Source organism: Arvicanthis niloticus, chromosome 1, assembly GCF_011762505.2.
Source record: "Arvicanthis niloticus isolate mArvNil1 chromosome 1, mArvNil1.pat.X, whole genome shotgun sequence".
In the NCBI taxonomy this organism is placed as follows: domain Eukaryota; kingdom Metazoa; phylum Chordata; class Mammalia; order Rodentia; family Muridae; genus Arvicanthis; species Arvicanthis niloticus.
The window spans coordinates 138,350,011-138,374,532 of NC_047658.1; the positions used below are offsets into that span (position 1 = coordinate 138,350,011).

Consider the following 24,522-nt stretch of genomic DNA (forward strand, 5'->3'; position numbering starts at 1 on the left):
CCTCTGATTATCAGTGATCAAATGGAAGGAAAGAAGGGGAAGACCTTGCTGCTCCAGTTTGTTGATGGAAAAAAAGTCATGAAATGGTTCTGAGACTTCCAAAATCCCCAACTATCCCATGGCTTTCCATCCATTCATGTAGTTTCTACTGCACATAGAAAATGTGTGCATGTGTTCAACACACAGTCTCAACATTAATGACCGACAATAGGGTCATTGTCACCTATTCTCATAAACTGTTATAAATGAGCATTCTCTCATGAGTTGAAAAAGAAATAAAAAGCAGAAAATCATTACCTTTGTCCATGTCCAAAAGAATATTTCCACCCCCTCAACACCACCCCCCAACCCCACCCCACCAAACTTCCCCACTCCCTGGGGTCTCAAGTCTCTTGAAGGTTAGATGCATCTTCTCTCACTGAGGCCAGACCAAGCAGACCTCTGCTGTATATGTGTTGGGGGCCTCGTATCAGCTACTGTATGCTGCCTGGTTGGTGGATCAGCTGACAGAACTCTTTTTATCCAAGATATACTTGCTATTCAAATGATAAATCCCACAATTGAACACCTTAATTTTCACAATGGTGTTGGGTAAGCATGGTTCCCCAACTGGCGGCACTATGCGGAAAGGTTCTAGAAACTTCTAGAGAAGGAGATTAGATAATGAACAATGAGCATGTGTGCCAGTCCTGGAATCTGTGATTCTTAATGTCTGATTAAAGTATACATGCTTGTCTCAGAACACAGACAAATGCTGTCCTAGCACTGAATCCTAGAAGGAATTGATCACACAGACTAAAATGTAGGGTAATAGAAACAGCAATGTATGTGCAGACCATTCCTTCATGAAGAGAGGGATATCCCTGTGGAATGCTGACATGCTTTGGGCATTTTAGACACTTTCTCTGTTTCTATGGTAACACAGGATTCAGAAAAGCTAATGAAATGGGTAACTAAAGAGGGGCCTTCACCTGTCTCAGACATCAAAATGCTTTGGGAAACTTTCAAAAATTTCTAGATATGATGAATTCACAGGTGGATTCCGTGACATGTGTCAGACGTACCAAGAAAGGTATGCTCTCACATTATATATTCTCGATATGAAGACGGCCTTCTACTGACAAGATCTGAAAGTCTTGTGGCTTATGTTAAAAACTCAGGTGCTTAAGTTTAAATGTTGCTGTTAGTTCAGGTTCTATCTGAGAGCGATGCCACTTTTGTACAGAAAGATTTCCAGCTTTGTACAGAAGCAAAGGCCATCGTGCTTGAAGAATGCCCAGCGCACTTCCTAGAAGTGTGGCTCTTTCCTGCAAGAAGTCCTTGTCACTTCAAATTTTTCTACATTTTAATTGGAGGAGGTCGTCCCAACAGTGCCTGAAAAAACCTCAATCCAGCTCACTTGTCTATAAACTCCAGCACAAAAGCATAAACCTAAAAATTTTTGAATTTTTAGCTTCTCAGATCTTTTTATCTTGTAGAGGGTTTCAAAAAAAAAAAAAGTCCTTTTATGTTCTCATAAGGTTTGCCTTACTTATTCTCCTTAAGTGAACATTATCTGGCTTTCAAATATTGTTATGGGAGGAAAACATCTCTCTCTGAAATTCGAATTTATTGTCTTATTTGTCTTCACTTCATCTAATTTTAATTTCAAAGTTTGCTTCTTATATGATTTTTTTTCTCCTAAACAACCATTTATATCTTGAGAAGCTATCTGGGGATCTCAGAGAATTTCTGTTTTTATGGAATTTAGCTATTTGCAGTCACCTTACCAGACAGTAAAATCGAGAAAAAATGTAAATGCAAGATTATATAAGCACATGGTTTTTGCTTGCTGTTTTAGCCACTGAGGAGCTGTGCTGTAACTCTGTGGGAGAATGGGCATTTAACAAGAAAATTTCACCTTGAAATTATGGAAATATTTCTGAATCCATGGCTTCCCCTTAAAGGAAGCCAGTGTGTCTACAGATACTAATATCCTTTAAAAACCTACCAGCGAGTGAAAAATTGCAAACTAAATAAACACGAAGAGAGACCTCCATTGCAGGCGTACGGGACACTCCAGATATCGGTCATCCAGTCTCCAGCTGCAAAGGGAACAGTGATGTGAAACAACACAGACAACAAATGGAAGCCGGAGCAATGGTGGGGTGGCATCTAAATAGCGCCCTCCTAAATGATTCTACAGTTAAACCAAGATCACAGTGAATTCCTCATCCCACATAGAACACTGTCCGACCCAAAAGGTAATTATTGATTTCATCATGGCTCACACAACATGTGCATCTCACTAGCCAGATGTGCCCTGGCATAAAGTGTGCAAAGCAATCCATGGAGTTAAATGGAAAAAAAAAAAAAAAATACCCTGTGTCTTCCTCCTCCCCTCCCCGTTTCCTTTCCGTCTTTGTCCTTTAGCAAATCTATCACTTTCTTTCCTGTTAACCAGACCGTGAAAACTTACTCTGTTTCTATGGATTCCATGTTTTAAAATCCCAATTACAAATGGGATCATAGACTGTCAATCTTTCCATGACTTGATTTTATTTTTTAATTAAAATATAATTGCACCCTCCCCCTCCTATCTCCAACCCCTTTCGTGCCCTCTTATCCCATCCCCCTTCAAATTCATGACCTCTTATTTTCACCACTTACACACACACACTTGCATATGTGCGTGCAAATAAATATACAATTGCTGAGTCCATTTAGTTTATGTTGCTTGTTTGTTGTTTGTCTTTTTAGGGGTGACCACCGGGGAACCATTTAGAGTAGCTTTCAGTTACCTGGAGCCCTTTGTCTGGGGCATGGTCCCATGTCTAGTTTATTTTATTTAATGATGTCCTCTTTAATTCAAGTGTTGCAAAACTTCAGAATTTCCCTCTTTTCCAAAGCTAGATAATATCCTCAATGCACATATACAAAATAAAATTATGTCAGTAAAGTTTTCTTTATGCATCTGTCTAGGGACTTCCAGGTTAACTAGAAAATGTGTGTGTGTGTGTGTGTGTGTGTGTATGTATTCATACACACACACACACATACACACACTAAAATGAATTTATGATGGTTTTATTCTTCATTTGTTACGGAATTTCTATACTGTTTTCCACACAGGCTATACCATTCCATATTCTCCACAACAGTGCACAAGTTTCCTTTTCTCCATGTTCTCTGTACACCTGCTGCCTTTTATCTTTTTGAAAACCACCATTCTAAGGACTGTGAAGTAATAGTCTATTATGGTTTACGTTTGCTTTTCCTTGGTAATTACTAACTTTAAACTTTTCCCCCACATACCTATAACCCTTCTTTGTGACTATTTGAGAAATGTCTATTTAGATCCCGGTGCCATTTTTTAATGAGACTACTTGTTTTCTTATTATTGAATTGGTGGTATGTCTTAGGTGTTGTGCATTTTAGCCTCTCAGCAGGCAGGAGGCTGGTCACACACACTATTGATTCCTGTGCTGGGATTCTGAACGTCATTGGCTTTTTTCATATGTCTAATCTTGCCTTTGCATTTGGAGTCCTTCGCAAGAAAAGAAAATTATCTGTCCACACCAATATTAAGTAACATTTTCCTTATGCTTTCATCCAGAAGTTTTATGAATTTCGGATTTTACATTCAAGTCTTTAATTCATTTTTGAGTGTAATTTGTATAAGGTATATATATAATAATGGTCCAGCTTTCTTCTTACCTATGTGAATATTAAGCTTTTCAAAAGTCATTTGTTTGAAGATAATACCCTTTGCGTTTTATGTCATTTGGCTGCTTTGTAGATCAGAAATGTATGGGTTTTCTTCTGGGCTCTCAATCTACTTAAGGTCTTATCTTTTTAAAAAGTACGGATCCATTAATTAAGAAAAGTATTTCTTTTTAAAATTAATATATACATAGTTAATATATTTCATTAGTAATTATATATAATATTTTGAGCATATTGCTCAAAAACTGTATTAATGAGTTATATACATGCAGGAAAATTTTGTGAATTGCTTTCTGTTAAGATGTTTCAGCCAGATAAGCTTAAGAATGCTCACAATAGAAAGAACAACAATTTCAACCAACCAGACTCCCCAGATCTCCCAGAGATTAAACCACCAACCAAAGAGTGCCCATGGAGAGACGCATGGCTTCAGACACACATGTAGCAGAGGATGGCATTGTATGGCAGCAATAGGAGGAGAAGCCCTTAGTCTTGTGAAGACTCCATTACCCAGTGTAAGGGAATGCCAGGTCAGGGAGGTGGGAGTTGGGTGGAACAGGGAGCACCCTCATAGAAGCAAGGGGAGGAAGGATGGGATGGAGGTTTCCGGAGGGGAAACCAGGAAAGGGGATAACATTTGAAATGTAAATACATAAAATATCCAATATAAAATAATGTACCCAGTAACTAATATTGGTGAAATTTTGAAACATGTCTCTTCCATAAATTTGTAGTAGCATAAACTGGCTTATCTACTGGGAAATATAATGTGATATAACTATAAAAGTTAAATGTATGCCTCCACTGTGACTCAGACATTTTGTTTTAAAATGTATATTTAAGAGAAAGCAAAGCAGAAACTCACTAAAAGACTGCTCAAGGTCATTTCCAATCATTTTATAAGAACCTGCAAGACTGGAAAACATCCAATCTGGGCACAAGCCAGTGTGTGTTGTTAGGAAAATGGATGAACCAAGTTGACATCTTTAGTTAACAGAATGCAGCAAAGTAATAAAAAGTGAGCTATCCATATACTCAGTAAGAGATAACTCCTCAAGATATAAAATTGAGCAAAGTCAACCAGGGACAGTACATACTGAACAATTAGATTAACTTGACTTGAAACAGATACTACTTGTCTCCAATGGTAGAATTCAGAACACTGGCTGCCACTAAAAGAGGGGATTAACTGGGAATAGGCCTTGGAGGCTTTCCAAAGACCTAAGCAGCTCTTCTATCTTGACCTGGTTAATGGTCACATGGGTATATGAAGATTGTAACATAAATTATTTCCAAAGTTTTAGCCAAATTAGAAATGTTCAACTTTTATCTTTTTTCATCAGAACTACAAAGGACCAGTGGGCTTCCTCTTTATGACCATGGAAGCCCCAGGGCATTATGCATATGACCAAACACACAGGTTTTCTTTTTAAAAGCTCAAGTCGATCTCAGTTTCTTTCATGATTTTCCCCTGACACTGTCCGCACTGTCTGCAAATAATCCAGTTAGTCCTTGCTCCACATCGACGGTGAGCAAACATGAATGACACATCTAGGCTGTGCAGCCTCTCATTCTAATGTGTTCTGATTACATCTACCCCGTCCCCTGCTGTCAGAGAACCCAGGGGTCCTCAAAATCAGGTAGAAAAATAGAATGTGACAGCAAAGGCAGCCAAAAAAGAGTTCATAACAATTTAACAGAAGGGTGCAATGCTAAATTGGCAGCCACATTTTAAAATGTGTATACAACGTGAAGATTACTGTGTAAATGTATAGAAGAAGAAAATTCCGTAGGTAAAATCATCAAATAGATATCATTATCTTATATTAGTTATCTTTGGAATATGACATCACAATAACTTTTATTTTTCAATTTCAGGAAAAAAAAGCTCAACTTTATTTTGCATGTATGTTTTGCCTGCGAGTATATATGTGTACAGATGCTTGTGAGTGAACATGTGGGCGGTGGGAACTGAACTTAAGTCCTCTGCAAGAGAAACAACTGCTCTAATCCACTAAGCCATCTCTCCTGCCTGAATTTCACTAATTTTTTATGAGATAATTTCTTAATTAACTCTGAATCATTAAGAATTGGATAGGGGAGAGGGCATGGTTGCATAAAGTGTTTGTTGAATAAACATGAGGACCTGGCCTAGGAGCACCAGAAGATGGGGATGCAGCAGCATGTGTCTCTATCCCCAGCACCACACAGGGGGAGACAGGGCTTGCTGGCCAGCCGGTCTGGAAAAACAATGACCACAAGGTGCAAGACCTCAGTCCATGAATGAATGAATGAATGAATGAAGAGCAACAGAGGAAGACATTTGACAACAATGTGTGGCCTCTACATGTGTGAACATGGACACACACACACCCCACTCCAACACACACAAACACATGCGCATGTACACAATCACAGATAAAGAAAGTAATGATTTAGGGAAACGTTCATCCTTTCTGTGGCAAGCTCTTTGAGAACAACACAAAACGTCGCCTCTGCTTCCACAGTCCTAATTATAACGTCAATTCTTAAAGATGGCACAGAGCCTGTCTGCAGCTTTTCCTCAAGCAATGCATTGATACATCTAAATCTGCAGTTACATGCTTTTCAGCATGACTTATTCCCTGGTTCTCTGTTTTAAGCACAGATTCTGCTCTTTTTCCATACACACTACATCTGCCACCATGTGCCTGTGAGGCTCGGATGGCTCCCCCTCCCATCCCCGATTGCTTCTCAGGCTCCACCAACATTCTGTCCAACTACAGGGTCACACACTCCACTTGATTCCTCTTGGCCTCCCCGAACCTCACCTCAGGCTATCATTTTACACTGGGCTTCCGTTCACTATGGTATCGCCAAATTGACAGATTGTGGTGGCAGCAAGACAAAAACACAATCCAGGTGAGACCAAGATAAGCATTATCAGTAGGCTTTTGAAATAAATGGGATGCTGAATTCAAAAGCCAGTTTTCCAAAGCAGAAAGGCAAACCATCAACAAACACTTGAAAAGGTGTTCAATACTCTTAGCCGTCGGTGAATAAAAATTAAAACATTCTTTGTAGTTCTGTCTTACCCCAGGTGGAACGACTATCCATGTCATCAAGGAAACAAAGAACAACAAAGGGATGTAGGGAAGAAGAAACTTTTCTTCGTTGCTGGAGGAAATGTGATCTTGTACAGACACTATGGGAAATGGTATGGTGATTCCAGAGCAAACAAAAATGGAACTGCCATAGGGCCCAGGTATATCTCTTCTAGGTTTATGCCAAAAGGGTCTGGTCAGTACAATATGCAGATACATGATTATTTCTACGCTACTCCCAATAGCCAACATACCCCTCAGCCGAGGTGTCTACTGAAAGACAAAGGGTTAAAGCTAAAGCAGCACACACACAAAGCGGGATTTTATTTAGCTGTAAGGAAGAATGGAATTGTAACATTTGCAATAAAATGGATTAAACTGGAAATCATTATGCTAAGTGAAGTAAGCCAGACTCAGACAAATATTTCATCTCATGTTTTCTTGCCAATGCAGACTCTAGATTAGAATTTTACATGAAGTATATTACATATAAATTAAAGGAACGGAGAAAGAGCTATGAGAGAAGGAAAGACCTAAAGGGGAGACAAGAGCAAGTAAGTGTGTGCGTGCACATGTGTGTTCACGTGTGTGCACGTGAGTGTGTATGTGTGCTTGTATGTGCATATTTAAGTGTATGTGTGCATGTGTGTATGTGCATAGCTGTGTATATGAATATACTGTATATGCTCATATGTGTGCATATGTGTATATAGGATAATGTGTGTACATGTGTATGTGTGTATATATATATGTGAATGTGTGTATGTGCATATGAGTGTTTGTGTACATGAGTGTAAGTGTGTAATGTGTGTGTATGTCTGTTATATGTATGTGATGAAAGGAAATGGGGCAGACAAGGAGAGCAGTTGGAGAAAAAATAAGAAAAATGTATGATAGCTATGTTTAAAAATGTCACAACAAAACTATTTGGTTGCATGCTAACCAAACTATCACTTAGAAAAAATATAAATAAACTAGTATCAGCTGACACAAATGCTATGTCAACAAGCCTTTCTATGTAGAGTTTGACTCCAACCTGACATTTGTGAGGCAGCGCTGGAGTGTGGTTTTCAGGTTTTCACACAGACAGAATCAGAATGTAAATCAAGAAAAAAATGAGAACATGAAGAGGTAGGGAAAGAAGACAAACAGCACCAAAGACCTTAAACCTCTCCCAAGTCTCTGTGCCTGTGACGTCCAAGTTCAGTTGCAAAAGAAAGTGTAACATACAGGTTATATTAAATGTTCTCAAACTGTTCACACTTGTGGGAATTTTTAAGTGTTTGAATTATAGTTCTTGAATTTTCATTTTTAGTGCATTATTTATTTATGCCTTCCGCCTCTCTCTCCCTCCCCCCCTCATATGTGTGTGTGTGTGTGTGTGTGCATACATATGCACATGCACATATTCACTTGCCATGGAACATGAGTCGATTTCAGAGGAAAACTTGAAGGAATCAGGCCTCTCCTTCTACCACGTGGGTCCTGGTGACAGAACGCTGGTCACTGGGCTGTGCAACAAGCTCCTTTACCCACTGAGCCTGCTCACAGGCTCAAGTCCTTCCTTAACTTTTAATAACTCTCCTTTATTGCCTCACTTCTTGGCTCTGTTCATATTGAGCCTAACTGCGCATTTAATTTCTTTTTAAAAAATAGAACAAGCAAATCCATCCTCCCAGGCAACTTTTATTTATCTTTGTTTATGCAACAGGTCAGACCTCAAGTACATTTATGCAAACACAAAATGCAGTCTTTACCCATTGGACTACATCCAGTAAATTTGGAGGAAACAGAATTTATTAAACTCCTTAGAAAGTGCTGAATAATTTTACATTCCCTGTATTCATAGCATCGCAGAAACTGTGTAGCTTAATTGGCATCCTTCTAGGCTTCAGCACAAATATTCTGTTATTTAATGTACACGCAAAAAGGAAACATGAGATGACTAGTAGAACAATCTAGAAGAAATAATTCCTTCCTTCCCCTGGGGATATGGAGGTGGAGAATGGTGACACAGGGGGAAAGGGGGAGCAGGGGGCTTCCCCTCAAAAGGGAAGAAGGTAGGATGGAAGGTTCCTGTGAGAGGAAAGGCTGATATAGGGTTGTAAAGTGAATAAATTGAATAAAAAAAACCAATTCCTTCCCCTTATTTCTTAAAAGTTCATTTCATATAAGGAGAGATAAATTTACATATATGTGTATTCATTTATGCATGCATGCATGTGTGTATGTGTGTGAGAGTATGCGTGTGCACGTGCGCATGCATCTGTGTGTTTATTATAGACACTGATTTCAAAATTCACCACTAGAAGCTTTCTTCAATAGTTGAAATGCACCAAATAACGACACTGCCAACATACTGGGCTGCCTACTACTTCTATTCAGACATTTTCATCATTTTTATATACAAAGCAACAATCATCTTAATTCCATAAAAAAATGAAATTATGAGTAGTACACTTCATCTTCCTCTGACATAGCTCCCTTCCGGGAAGTCAACTTCATATAATTTACAGAACAAGGCATTTGAGACTGGTCCTCATTTTAATCGAGTTATGTGGTGCTTGAGAAATGAGTACTGCCATGACCCCAACTATGTCCTAAGCAAAGTGGACAGACCAGCATCCTCAAATGGTTTGGTCAAAGTGACATGATGTGTAGAAGGGACAAGTGAGCCCATATTGTTCTGTCATTGACCTCCTTCCCTTGCTGCGGAGTGAAGCAATCAGAAGTCAGCACAGAGTTCTGTGGAGAAGCAGCAAGCCTGCTGCTCCTCTAGTGCATGTGGTCCCCTGCTCCCACGACTGAGGCAGAGAGCAAAACTGCCTAACTCAGAGAATCTCGACCCACAGGGGAAAAACAACAACAACAACAAAACAGAATCTTAAACTCTGCTTTGGGAATTCACCTCAGAGAAACCAGAGTGCTAAACCATGTTAATTCTACTTCAAGCAAAACCAAACCGATCCACACCCTGCAGTGCTTGCTCCACATGTTCAATATCTAATTGTGCTTCTAATAAAGACTCGCTACTCCAAGACAGCTAAGATTTACCAGCTAGGATGCTTTCATGTCTAATGAATCTCATATTCACTTTCTCCATCAGCCACCACCCCACTCCTGATTCTCTCCCAGATTTCCCAACAACATTGAGGATTAAGGATTCTGTATAATAGAAGTGAAATCTGCACATTTCAACCTAAGAGACTTGCCTTTTTAATTGCCCCCTAATAACCTGTTGTTTCCTTCTAAATATATTTATACAGAAGAGATTTTGTTATACAAAAGCACTCGGGAGCATCTTCTTTATCCTTTGTGTATAAAATGCTTCACAAAATAGGGGCTCAGAGAAGCACTTTATGAACGATATAGAAATGAGGTAAGCCCACCACAGAAGCAACTTGTAAGACTGCTCTATCACATAAATGTAGCTTTTTAGATCCTAGAGTGTCAAGCAAGTATCCTTAAGGATAAGGTGAGAAATTAGCCTATAGCTTCTAAAGAGACTCAGCTCTGTAAAGCCAGGTGGGCCAGTGTGTTAATGCCCTTCATCTGGGGCCCTGCCTTCCTCTGGACTAAATAGGATCTCCTCAACTATGACATTCATTATAACCACAAAACAATAAATCATAATTGTTAATTATTTGGGGGGATGATAAAACATGTGGCAATATCTATACATAATGTGGGCTGATGAACATTTTGAAAAATCAACATATAATTATGCAAATTTCTGAGGTCACACTGTCTCTCCTTTTTATAAGGCATCACTATTGAGACATTTGTGCAAATGGTGGATGACAACATGAAATTAATGGCCGCTTTTCTGTTTGTCTGCTGCTTGCGGCATGCTTAATGAGAATAGATCTGATATGACAAAACGGTCTTCAAGCAGCCATGCTTGAAAATGCAGGGTGGCTGTATCTCTTTATTTATTCTTTATTTTCTTTCCCTTCAAATTAGAACCATGCCAGTTTTGTCAAGCTTAATTCTAAGGAAGGTTCTGTGTCTTCAATTAAAGCTTTATTTAAGCTCAAAGCTTAAACGCTTAATGGGCCTGCCATGTATTCTTTCAAACTAAAGAAGACTAGAATTCCTAATGCTGCTTTCAGATGCACTACAGTTTTATAGATTTTTTTGCAAATTATTAAGAAGTCTAGAGGAGAGGGTTTCATGATTTTGATTGTCCAGAATGTAGTCTCTCCAAGGTACAGTTGTCCCTTCACTTGCATCAAACAGTAGAATCATTTTTTTTCCTGAAATACTCCATAAATGCCGTCAAAGATCTATAGGGTCCAGCCTAAGCCAGAAGAGAACTCAGTGGAAGCTTCAGGAGCTCATCCTTAGGAGACTGAAATGAGGTACAAAAGGAAGACACTGTCCCCAAAGCATTGGCCTCTTTATATCAACTTTAGAAATCCCAATGCCTGCCTAGCTTCAGGGCATGGACTACAAACTGTAGGCAATTTCTCCATCCATCTTTGGTGGGTCTAAGACATCGCTGTGTTAAATATCAGTTAAAGCAATTGTGCTATGCTGATGTTGAGCATTCATTTCTGAAAACATATTCTGGGATCATAAAGGTACAAGAAGGAAAATAATGCTGATATTCAACAGAAGAGCACTGCTACAGAAAAAGAAAAACAGAAAATGGAAACTGAGAGATTGCAGAGACAAGGTCAGCATGCTATGGAAATCTCAGGCAGAATCCATGTCAGTTTGTTTACAAGGGCCACAGAATATGGGCAGTGATAACATCCAACATTTACTGAGCATCTGGGATACTAGCTGTATAACTTTGCTTATCTCTGAGAGCCTGGTTATTCTCACCTGCAAAATGGAAACTGCCATGCTTATTTTATAGAAGTCTGTTGAGAGTTAAGTAAACTAATGCATATGAAATACTTTGAACATTGCTTGGCATATACTGAATATATATTTACTATTGTTTTATTTACCCTAACTGTGATCCCTGATTGTGTAAAGGTTTTTATCATTAAGTTTAATTCTGCTAAAATTACAAACCTATAGTTGGTAAAACCATGATTTAAATCCAGACATCCTTCCTATCAGTAAGTCAAAAGAATACTTAAAATATGTCACATTATGTCTTATGTTGTGGTTCCCCAAGCAACATAACAACTCAGAATAACTCGTTAAAAAGGTAAACTTTCAAACTGGGCATGGTGGGTCACACCTTTAATCTCAGCACTGGGGAGTCTAAGGCAGGCAGATCAATCTAAACTCAAGGCCAGCCTCATCTTCATAGTGAGTTCCAAGACAGTCAGGGCTACATAGAAATCTGTTTCAAGCAACATAAACAAACAGACTTTCATCCAAGCATTTCTATAATCCTATACCTCCCTTCCTTTCTTTCTCCCCACCTCCCTCTCTCAGGATGCTGAGGCAGAAGGATTTTGAGTTAGAGGTCAGATAGGGATGTACAGTGAGTTCTAGGGCAATGTAAAATATATAGTGAGACAGTGTCAAATAGAAAAGTATAATAAAAATATGCACATTTCCTTACCCTAACCTCACACCTGTCACTTAAAATTGATATACGTAGGCAACTGTGTACAGTTATCTTCTGTTTTCATAGAGGTTATGACAACTTTAACAAGACTCTTAAAGAATATTCTACAAGAATTGTGTAACAGTGGAGCATTGCATAGTCAATCAAAATTGGAGAGAATTTTACTCTGGAGATTTTGAACAAAAGATACTTGGCATTCCAGGACAGCTAAATTTCAGACTTTCTTCTAGGTGACTTTGAGCACTGTCATAGTCACAGGCTCAGTTCTCCCATCAGTAAAATGAGTAATTCCATATTACTGTTTTATCCCTGGCTATACCTGTTCAAATATGATGCAAAATAAAACTATTGGAAACAAGGTGAGTAGCACACATCTTAATTCTAGCACTCAGGAGGTGCATCTCTGTGAGTTCAAGGCCAAACCTGATCTATATAGTAAGTTCTAGCCAGAACTACATAGTAATAATATCCTGTCTTGATAGACAAGGCAGACCGACAGAGGGACAGATGGATGGATGGATGGATAAATGGATGAGTGATTGGGTGGGTATTTGGGTTAGATGAAAAAATGGATTGATGGATGAATGGATGGATGAATAGATGGACGGATGGATGGATGGATGGATGGATGAGTGGATGAATGGATGACAAGGTAGCTTTTAAAAGTGGATATGAGAAAAAACGTGATGGGTTTCAAACTTCACTTTTTAAGAGTGAATGTAGAGACAAAAGGAATATAAAGCCTATGTAAGACTAAATTAAGGATAAAAGTTTCCTCTCTGAAGACAGAAAACACCATTAATCCATCGTCATTTAATTTACTATAGTGAGACTTCATTAGTAAACTAAACCTGAAAGCAGGTATGATGGAGCAGGTGACTGTAAACTCACTAACCCACATTCCTCTCTAAGCTGTTTCTTTAGGTAAGCCAGTTTGGGCTCAAGATTCTATCAGTTCATCTATAAAGTATATGGAAAGATTAAATTATACTGAGAAGTTTTCTTAATTCAAAGTCATTTGGTTCTTATTAGTCAATCAGATCACAGGAGTAAAATTCTATCTTCCACCAGTGACAGGCATGACAGAAGCTAGATGACAAAGCACAGCACTGACAGAGAGGTTTAGAGAGGTTTGGGCTACAGGAAGAAGGTCTCAAAATGCTATTTTATTCTTCATCATGAATATTATGACATACAGTGAAATCTCAATAACGATACTGTACATGGTACCTAGGGATAATAATTCCACCTTTCCAATGCATATATAAATAGCACATATATTAAATGTATATGCAAACATTATGAATGGGAAGAACCAAATAGCCTTGAGGTTCACTTCCTCATGATGAAGATAAGGAAGAGGGAAACTCAGCAGAGTACCAAAATCAAACATTTTATTAGCAAGGAATCTATAGAATGAAGAAGGACTAGGGGTTTAGCACTAGGGGTTTACCAAGGGTCTCTCATTCTCTTGACACCTTGCAGGCAATACTACAAAGGCTTTCATACTGGGCCATTAGTTCTGGTTATAAGTTATTTCTCGGGATCCAGGGGTCCCTGGAAAAGGCTAAACCATAAGTATCATAGTCATAAATTTCAAAAAACACCTACAATGTCTTTAATGGTTAGAAAGTGAATGCAAAGCCAAAAAAGTTACCTCTATCTTTCAAACATTCCAGACTACAACACTCTATCTAGTTAACATAAAACGTGAGTCTTGACAGCTAATAATATTCAATTTATGTGTCCCATGGATTTCCTTAGGAGGCATAAAAAGGTGTCTATTTGTCCCACACAAGACACTAACAATCCAAAGTGTTTCATTCAAGTTCAGGATGGTGGACCAGTGAGTTTATTGGAGTTGCTTTCAGAATGATGGGTGACTCACCACCAAACAAGTCCTCTTCCTTAAATTGGCTGCTGGGTTTGCAAGTACACCATTAAAGAAACTCCAACCCCAGCCAACCTTCCTCATCTGACTTATTATTCTATTGGCTCCTGAAACAACAACAGCTAGCTCAAGATTCACAGTGGATGTAACTCAGATAATCATCTGGTGACCCTCTCTCCTCTTTCCAGGATAACTCCATTATTTTGCTAAGGACTTGGCTATCACTGCATTAGTCTATTTTATTTGAGTTTGGATTTTGTGGTCTTCCTTCCTTTTTTGTTTTCTTTTTTGGATTTCTGAGGCAGAGTCTCACCCTGTATAACTGGTTGGCCTCAAACTCATGAGTATCCTCCTTCCTCTGCCTCCCAAATTCTGGAATTACATAATCTACCACACCTAGCTTATTCTGCTTATATTACTGTCTGGCCTGTGGGACAAGCTCCTTTGTAGACCATGCCAGCAACTCTGCTTCAGATAGGAGGTGCTCATGCTACAACCAGAGGAGATATCTCTAGTCTAATACCAGAGAAGAGAAATCAGAGAGTAATGGCTATCCTGGGGAGTTCCAGGGCCCATTTTCAGCCACAGTAGTTGTATCTGGTGTGTTGGTTTCCTCATACACTTCACTGTAAAATTTCCTCTCAGAGGCAGAGGATGATGTGCACTGAGAGGGAATATAGGAAACAGAAGACCATGTGACTGAAGTAGTAAGAGAATGAGAAAGGAGGAGAAAGGGAGGGTAATGGGAGGGAGCAGTTGGGAGTCAGGGTCTTGGAGGAAAGGGTAGACCATAGTGACTTTCAAGTAATAGAAAATTATAGAAAAGTTTTGTGTAGGAGAAATATGTGTCTATCTGTCATACAAAATTATTCCTCTCAAAGAAAAAGACAAGTTTCACAAATTCCCTCTGGTATCTCTGTTTTGTCAGTAAAGCAATAATATAAACCATGGTCTACCACCATCTTCGTCATCACTATCATAAATTGTGGTCCATCACCATCACTGTTCATCATCCCCACCACCACCAACAACAACCATGGTACATCTCCACATCATCATTATAAACAATGGTCCATCACCACCACCACCACCACCACCATCATATCATCATGACCATCATAAACTGTGGTCTACTACGATCATTGTCCATCATCATCAACAACAACAAAAACATCATCATCAACAACAACCATGGTACATCTCCACATTATCATCATAAACCATGGTCCATCACCACCACCACCTGCCATCATCATCAACATCATCATGACCATCATAAAGTGTCGCTCATCACCATCATCATCAAATCACCACAGTTGAAGCTAAAAGAAATTTTTGGTTCATATCAGCAGATCCTACTGGTCACATAGTTATGTTCCAGGAGTAGCACCAGAAGATATGCTCAGAGAGAAACAGTATAGATTAACTATGGAAGACATTTGGTTCATTTTTCAGAAGTCATAGCAAATGGCAAAAATAGTGTTTGACTGACAGCCAGCGTGCCATGCTTCCTAGCACTGCCCCTTGAGCTATTCTTATTCCTTATTTGTTACTTTATTTGACTTACTTTGCATTATGCGTACATAGTAACATCTGTGTTTACATCAGGGAATGTGTAACACAGGCAGACTAGAAATAACTAAATAAAGATCCAGAGTCACAGTCTGATGTGGCATTGAACAGCAAAGAGGGGACCAAGCTGTATTAATGACAGTTACAAAATGGGCAAATACACTAACATCAATAAAACCGAACTTTGACAAAAAGAAAAAAAAAGCATTCTCTACTAGTAGAACTATTAGCCATTTTCATGTATGTGTGTAGTGTGAATGGAAGTTATAAAAGATAATTTTATAACTGTGATAAAGATTCAACAAGGCTAACATTGATAGCTAGAGCATTGCAGAACAGAAAGAGGAAAATTACTTCATGCTATGTCTACTTCTTTAGTCTGACCTGACTTCACTATGACAATATGGTAGAAATTTGGAGGATGAACTAACTTAATATGGGACCAACTTCCACCAACCTAGAAACTAAGAATATTATCAGATACTATCTGAAATGTGTAACAGAGATTCCCTTGCATTGCTGTAACCCACCTGCCTGGTGCTTCTACCAATGTATTTGAGAAGTGCTTTGATTTACGGCTTTCCTGTTCTGCAACTGACAACTTTTCCACATTAGACCATGGTATTTAGGACAACCTTATTACTGTTTTTTGTTTGTTAATTATTTTGTTTGGGTCTCACTATTTGCCTGGCTCTACCTGCGTTTTGATATTAAAGGTGTGTGCCACCTACCAGGCTCAGCCTTGGTCAACTCTAACCTGTGTTTCTGAGTCATGGTCACTCATATTTGGCTCAGAACAAACTACTTCTTATTCTCCTTGAGGGGAGAGTTGTTTTCTTGCTTGTCTCAAAACATATGTACTTATTTAGAAAAACAGGGACGGTGAATAACAAAGAGGGATGACCCTGGCACAGACTGATTCCTTTTCAACTCAGCCACTTCTGATGCTCCCCTCTTATGAAGGTGCTAGAATGTAAAATGAGACTCCCACTGAAAATTATATTATTGTAGAATATTATTGTATTATCATTTCCTAGAGATTTTTTCAAGAACTATCACAATTGCTTTGCCTCTTTATCTACAGCAAAAAAAAAAAAAAAAAAAAAAAATCAGATCAAAGTTTTATGTAGCAGACACAGAGAAATATACCCCCTATACCTGTCAGAGAGCATTAAGAGCTTTTAAATATTCCATCTTTTTATAATACTAAGCTAGGTAAGTCTTTCTAAACATGAAGTCATACAGAAAATTTTGTATTGACTTGACCATGCAAAACTCTGTTTTCTATTATACAAATTAGTGGTAAGTAACTGTGCTTTAAAAATAACAAATAGGGCAATAAATGATTTAAATTCATAGTAAAAATTTTAATTGGTTTTGAATTTCTGAGTTTTGGCAATATTTTAATCATTTCCCTTGGGTGTTGTTATGTTTCCTCCCCTACTCCCACTTCTACTTTAACTTACTTTTAGAAATATGTATGAATGTTTTGCCTGCATGTACATCTGGGCACCGCACAAGTACAGCGCCTGCAGAGGACAGAAGAGGGCGTCAACTCCCCTGAGACTGGCATCACAGATATTTGAAAGGTTTGGGTTTGGGAAATAGAACTTAGGTTCTCTAGAAAAGCAGCCAGCATGCATAACTGCTAAGCCATTCTCTAGGCCTTTTATGGCATTTTTTTTAAAGCCTCAAAAACAAACAAACAAAAAAAAAAAAAAAAAAAAAACAGTGGTGCAAAGAATAATTATCCCGATAATGTGTGGGAAGAATGAATGCTCTTCACTGTTTGAACTTCATGGGCATGTGCTCTGCACCATAGCTAAGGGCTTGCACTCATTAGGAAACTGTTCTTGATTTAATGCTAGACTGTCATCATGAGATTTTAACCAATTTTTTGAAAGGTGGGAGCCTGTATTAACATTTGCAATGAACCTTGAAAAGTGTGTAATGGCATGTAAGCTCTACCCACAAAGCAATATATCTTGTGCCCAAGAAAAACAATAAAGTGCCTAAGAAATAGCCCTTGCACTGAAAAGTTTGCAGCTTAGAAATAAGGATAAGAAAAGAAACAGAATTATAATCAAAGAGAGTGGGCAGTGAAATATACAGTAGAGGTGAAACTGTAGAGAGCGAAGGAAGACCGTTTGACGGTTAAGATCAGCATCCGTGGGAGAGCAAGCCTTTCACTGGATTCAAAAGAAGAAAAAAGACTTAACCAATGACAACTGGGAGGAAAAAAAGATGAGCATGGGGTAGGGAAGCCTAAGACAGGTTCAAGGTCACAGGGAACCACTCAGTGATGTACCTCTGGAGCCCCGGCTGTAAAATCTCGCCAGCTATTGCTGGAGAACAGCCTAGAACATCTAGCCAATGAGACTATGAATGATCTAACACTAGCTGTGAGCTACCGGAGAGCAGTAGAGATGGAGCCATTAAATCACGGTCACAATTTTAGAAGATTAAGGCACACACTGATGGGGATAGGCACTTTGCCAACTCTCTAGGCTCTCGGCAGCACTGTGCCATTTAGCCTACAGTGTGAGCTTGTTTCGCACAGTGGCCGGATGCAAAGTGACATCCAAGTTAGTAGTGTCCACTTCTCTTTTATTCTATCTGTTAATTTGGCTTGCCTTAAGCTATCTAACCGACAACAACAAAAATCACTCACTCTAGAGAGCCATTAATATTCAGAAAGTCAAAACACATTATAAAAGTGAGGTAGCTCTGATCACACACACACACACACACACACACACACACACACCTCCATCCTCAAAAACCAGTGCTTAGTAGAAAAGATCTTCCTAGAACTGTTTGAAAAAGCATTTGATTGGCACGTGGCCCATTCCTTAAGATTACAAATCCATGGAGGCTAAAATAAACATGTTAAGGACTCAAGCTGAGATACTCCAGACAAATGACAAGCTCCAGCCCCCATGCTAGCATTTCATTAATTACCGACTGAAGTTGGTATTAGAGTGCTGTCAGATCAATAGTGTCGCACTTTATGGCTTAAAATGAATATGTATTCTCTCTGTCTCTCAATACACACACACACACACACACACATACACACACATCTTTGAACATGTATATATCCTTCCACATAAATAAGGCATCTCAAAAATTTAATTTCCTTTCAAACTATACCGAACTTCAAAAAAAATTTATTTTTCCACCTCTCCTCATCTAATCACACCGAGGGAAACAGAAAACACCCTGCTGACACCGAACTATTTTAATATGTTATTACTTGATATCAAATTAGAATTTTATTGTCCCTTCAGCAGAAATATAACGAAAAGATTTCATGTGGAAATGAAAAAATGTATAAAAGATGAGGCAGAAACAAAATTAATTAACAGAAATACCCAAGTAAGGGACATTAAAATTGTATTTTAAGAAACCTCAATAGAGCTCTGCTAAGATGTATCACTGAAATAAAATATGAATTTGACTTGTTAGCTCCATTTTAACCACATATTTTCAAAAAGCAAAACCATAGAACTAAGTTTAATACTCTGGCCCTCAAAAAGGAAACGTCATTGTACACTCTTTACTTCATATAATCTGCACATTGCTATTCAATAACTGAAACAAAGCATAAAACAATAAATGCATATGTATGAATATGTATGCATGGTGTTTGTGGAGGGGGGTTATACACATGCACACCAGCAAGGCAAGAGGTATGCATGTAAGGTATCCTTCTCTATCCCTCTCCACCTTAGTCTCTTGAAACAATGTGTCTCATTGAACCTGTGGCTCTCGTTTTAGTTAGACTGGCTGGCCAGCAAGTCTATCCTATGCCTGTCTCTGCCCTCTCCCACTTTGCTGAGGTTGCAGACCTGTGTGTGGCCACGCCCAGCTTCTCTCTATGACCCCAAGCTTATGCAACCAGCTTTCTCCACCCTCAGTCATGCCCAGCTACTTTTTTTTGTAAACAAATTGTAAGAGAGACAAAATATGTTTACAGTCACTAGAATTGTTGATGTCTCTTTTAAAAATAAAGTTATTCAATAATATATGTTAAACTTTAATGGCGGTGAATATCTATGAGCTTCTAAGAGAGGAGAAGTAGATTTTTCTCTTAAAATCCTCATTCTATATTAGGTTATCATAATAACCTATGAGTGAGAAAAAAACTCAGAATAAATTAATTTGGGAAATTAATCTTAGGATTCCAGGCTACTCAGCTGCCCTGTGGAGCTTCTCTTCTTTAGCTCTGTGACCTTTCCTATGGAAACCCACAGGCGACAGCTCGGTGAGACATAGTGGGCTGTTTAGAGAAAGCAAGGTAAGCACGCTAGCTAGAAAATTGTGAGAAGGAACTGGACATCTTTTCCTGCTCGAATGAATTGTCCTTTGTGTCTCTGAGGAAACTCTACGTCTGAGTATACTTGGTAAAATTTGGATGTCCTGACGTAACTGGACATCCTGAGAACAGGCAGCAGAAACATCACAAGGCCAAAGTCTGTGCCTTTTACATGTCGAAAGGTAATTGAGACTGAGATAAAGGCACAAAAGTGCTGCATCTCAAAGAGGCACCAAAGTCTCCAAAATGGAAAGAAAAAAAAAGTGTCCTACCTTTTTAAAAATTCCATGTACTCCGTATGCTTGATGAGTCCTGTCCTCATCATTATTGTTTGAAAACATTGTCGATCAATGGCCCAAAGTTTCACATTTACAAGAGCTGGAGAAAGAAAACAAAGCAAGGAGGGGGAAATTAATTAGAGAATTTCACTTGTGAACAATACCCTGTAAAAGAGATGAGTTATTCATGAGAGGTACGAAAGTGATTAACCTTTTACACACATTTAAAGCCAATAGCATTAAGCCGTCCCATTTCATCAAAAAGCCAGCTAAGCTCAGTGGCAAAATGTGGTCACTGGTTTTTCTGCCATAATATTATTATCTCCAAGAAGTTTTCTATGGCTTTTATGTCCCTGACCGTCCATTCAAAGGCACACATTAAAGACAGGAAGGAAATAGTATAGGCCAAATAAAAAAGAGGCTCCCAAGAAATAATTCTACCTGGTGACAATCCAGAAGATTATTAATGACTCACAGGATTATATTTTAATTATAAAAAGTACAAATGAAATAATTAATTTCTACCTTGGGGGTTCCATATAACAGAAATCATATATCTGCAGCAATCTCTACAACCACACTTGTTGTAACAAATTGTAACTTGTGCACAAACCATGTAAAACTTTTATTAGGTATGTTGGTTGAATTTTAATCTCTACTCTCACATCTACTATCTTTGGCAATGTATAATTAAATGTTGAAGCTGAATACAACAGAATCATTAAGTGCATGATTAATAGTCAAGCTTAAGAACAAAATAGCAAGGCTTCTTGAATGCAATACAGCAAATTATCAAGGTAAACTTACGTTTTGTTTTTTTTTTTTTAATGAATATATTGGGGACTGGAAAACTCAGCAGTTAAGAGCACTGGCTGCTCTTTCAGGGACCCAGGTTTGAGCCTCAGCACCCATGTGGCAGCTCACAAGCATCTGGAATTCCAGCTCTAGAGCACTCATCATCCTCTGCTGGTCTCCACAGGCAATAAGCATGAGTCTTGTGCACAGACACACACACATACAATACATGAGTGCACATAAAATTTTAAAAATGATAAAAGATAAGCATATTAAATCTTGGTAGATGAACCTGTGTGGTAAGTATATGAGATGTTTGTTATGGTCTTTACCTTAATGGAAATCATTTTCATAATAGAAAATATGTTAAGTTAGCATATGTGTTGATGCAATGTGATTTAAAAAAAGTAACTTCTGCATTCTAAGAGACTGAAACTCATAACCAGAGTTAATAATACACCTTGAGATCATGTGTACTCAGTCTGTTTGTTTAACCTACTTTTAAGAGAATAGTGTAACAATCAACCTACTTGCCTTGGATTTTCCCTGAGTCAGCAACTTTTACAACCTACGTTAATGGATAGCTGTAGTCTTAAATGTTGTACTCTTTCCAGACCCGTGACCCAGAAGAATGCTTGTGTGTCATTTCCTGAAGACAGTAAATACAGAGGTTAAATGCCATCTTCTAAAATGAGAAGCCACCATAAATGTTGAATGCAACAACATTCGAATAGTGCTTAATTAACGTTCTTTATAGTATTGTTTGTTATCTGGTCAGTTGAGAATGGTTGGAGTCAGTAATTTATCCACTGAAAAATTCCTGTTAAAGGTTTCTGTAACATGTCCCATTCCTTCTAATTCTGATGGCTTTTACGCTGTTCAATAAATTCAGAGTGAAGCCTTTTGTTAGGGTCAGAAACACAATGACAGAAGACACAGACATAGACAGAACACAGACACACAGAGATGAAACTGACAAACTCATAGACAACCTTCAGACAGGTACTGATTGATTCAGACTCATACAATAGACAGATGGAAGAAGGAAGACACAGGGACCATGACGTCAGATAGTTCAAATCTAAACTTGTTCTTGGTTAAGTGATTTCAAGTGTGGGATGCTTTTTATATCTTTCCTTAGTGCAACACTGGTCTATTATTGGAGTTAATCACATGCAAGATCAGATCATGTACTGTACCTGAAACTATAAAAGAGGCGACAACAGATGGTACTGAGTGGGACTACTGGATGGGGCCACAATACACTTAATTCAAGTGAACATAGTTAACTGGAGAGAGCTAAGTTAGCTGTAAGGAGGGGAGGAAATGTCACCGGCATGGTTAGAATGCAGATCAGGCAGAAGCAGCATGAAAGGAATAAGAGAGTAAGAATAAATGGAATATTATACCCATTTCTGGAATTGTGCCTAACTTCCTTTGCAAATCTCTTTGAGAATGAGAAACTGGAACATGGTTTCTCCCTTGACTAGTTTGTCAGTGGTGGAAAAAAAAAAAAAAAACATGTTCAGTAAAGCAGAAAAAAATGATAGCAGAAAGAAGTCATATATGCATAGCTTCTTTCCAAATAACATTTGAAAATGACACTTCATCAAACAGTCACCACAGGTATTCTCCAGCCACAGTCGTCTACCTCTTCTGGTGACTCCAGGCTCATCTCCAGAACAGCTGTTTACTTCACAAAGATCATAAGACTTGATATGAAAACCAAGAGCTGTGACACCAGAAGAGAGGACACAAGAACAGACCTATGAGGAAGACCTTGGGCAATGATAAAGCTTGAGTCTGAAGAGAGGTGGATGAAGTAAACGCAGAGGAAAGAATTGGAACCAAAGTCAAGACAAGCACCATACAGCAACTGGATGAGATTTCTGTCCATTTGTGGCAGAGTGTGAGAGAGAGCTGATACAGGCATTTGGAAAACAGGTTTATGAAATGAGAATTCATTTCATAAACAATGAAAAGCTGTCCAAGATCTTTAAAATACAAAATAAAACAAAGCAAATAACCAAAATGTAAAAGAACATACATTGGGCATACTAACATATTATTAAATGTTTATGTATAATAAAAATAAGAAATTCTAAACTCATCCTTTTAGCAGTCATTAGACATGACACAATTCATATACCCTCCACCAATGGAAATATTAGGTTGCACCAATCAATGTTACTAAAATTTTATGTTTAACAATATTTTTTTATTTTTAATGCACAGATGTTGGTGAGTATGTTTATGTATGTGGATTGTGCTAAGTCATGAGTGTGGGGTTCAAGGGACAACTTGAAAAAATAAGTTCTTTCCTTCCACCATTTTGGTCCCAGAGATTGAACTTGTCTCCTCAGGCTTGGTGTAAGATACCCCTACACACTGAGCCACCCTGCTGCCTCCAACTTTTTTTTTTTTTTTTTTTTTGGTTTTTTGAGACAAGGTTTCTCTGTGTAGCCCTGGCTGTCCTGGAACTCACTCTCTAGACCAGGCTGGCCTCGAACTCAGAAACCTGCCTGCCTCTGCCTCCCAAGTGCTGGGATTAAAGGCATGTGCTACCACTGCCCGGCACCAACATTTTTTAAGAGGATGATCAACTGACACACATACATGGTTTTCAAACACATACTAGTTGATGACTAGAAAAAGAACACCGGAGTGAATTCAGAGTGTATACATCTTTAAGTCACAGCTCTGCAGGAAGAAAATACATAATACGTCCAACCCTTGTGCAGCTGGACATAAGATTTCCTTTATCGGGTTTGAGAGAGACAGCCATAGTGTTAGCAGAAAAAAAAATCTAGGAGGGATGCATATTTTAGATTAAGAGATCCTTGAGTCAAACGGTCTATAGACTATCAGTGGTGCCAATAAATAGCAGTTGAAGTAGAATCTGTAGGGCATAGCAGGAATATGACAGAAGCCCTAGCAAGGAAAATTGTTTTGGTAATTCACTATGTGCAAAGGTTTAAACAAGGGATGGTAAGTATCTGGTGAGGCCACAAGCAACTCGGGAATCAAGAAAGGAGGTCACACTGAGTGTGGCAACAATAAGAGTAAGAGCGAAAGCTTGGCAATGTGGACATGTGTGGAGTGTGCCTGTGAAAGGTCCGGGACTCCCCAGAAAGGGGTCCACTTAAGTCACAGGATAGCACTCACCCAAAGGACACACGAGAGACCGTCTTGCTGTAAAGCACATGAGGTGGTTTATTAAATCAGAGCTCTGGGCCAGCCCATATCCCCATATCTCACATAGGGGATAGAGGGACTGACCTCGTGGCTCAGGGGCATAGCGCTTATATATGGGCGGGGTAGGGAAAAATCGAACTTTCGCGCGGGTG

General features: G+C 38.7%; 1 protein-coding gene across 2 annotated transcripts in view; it reads right to left on the reverse strand.

Moving 5' to 3' along the window:
* The window catches only part of Prkg1 (protein kinase cGMP-dependent 1), a 1,132,342-nt gene that overhangs the window by 382,481 nt on the left and 725,339 nt on the right, over positions 1-24,522 (reverse strand). For both annotated transcript variants that reach the window (XM_034518638.2, XM_034518571.2), the window contains exon 4: positions 20,375-20,480. In XM_034518638.2, the coding sequence (XP_034374529.1) occupies positions 20,375-20,480 (106 nt within the window). The remainder of the gene's footprint in view (positions 1-20,374; positions 20,481-24,522) is intronic.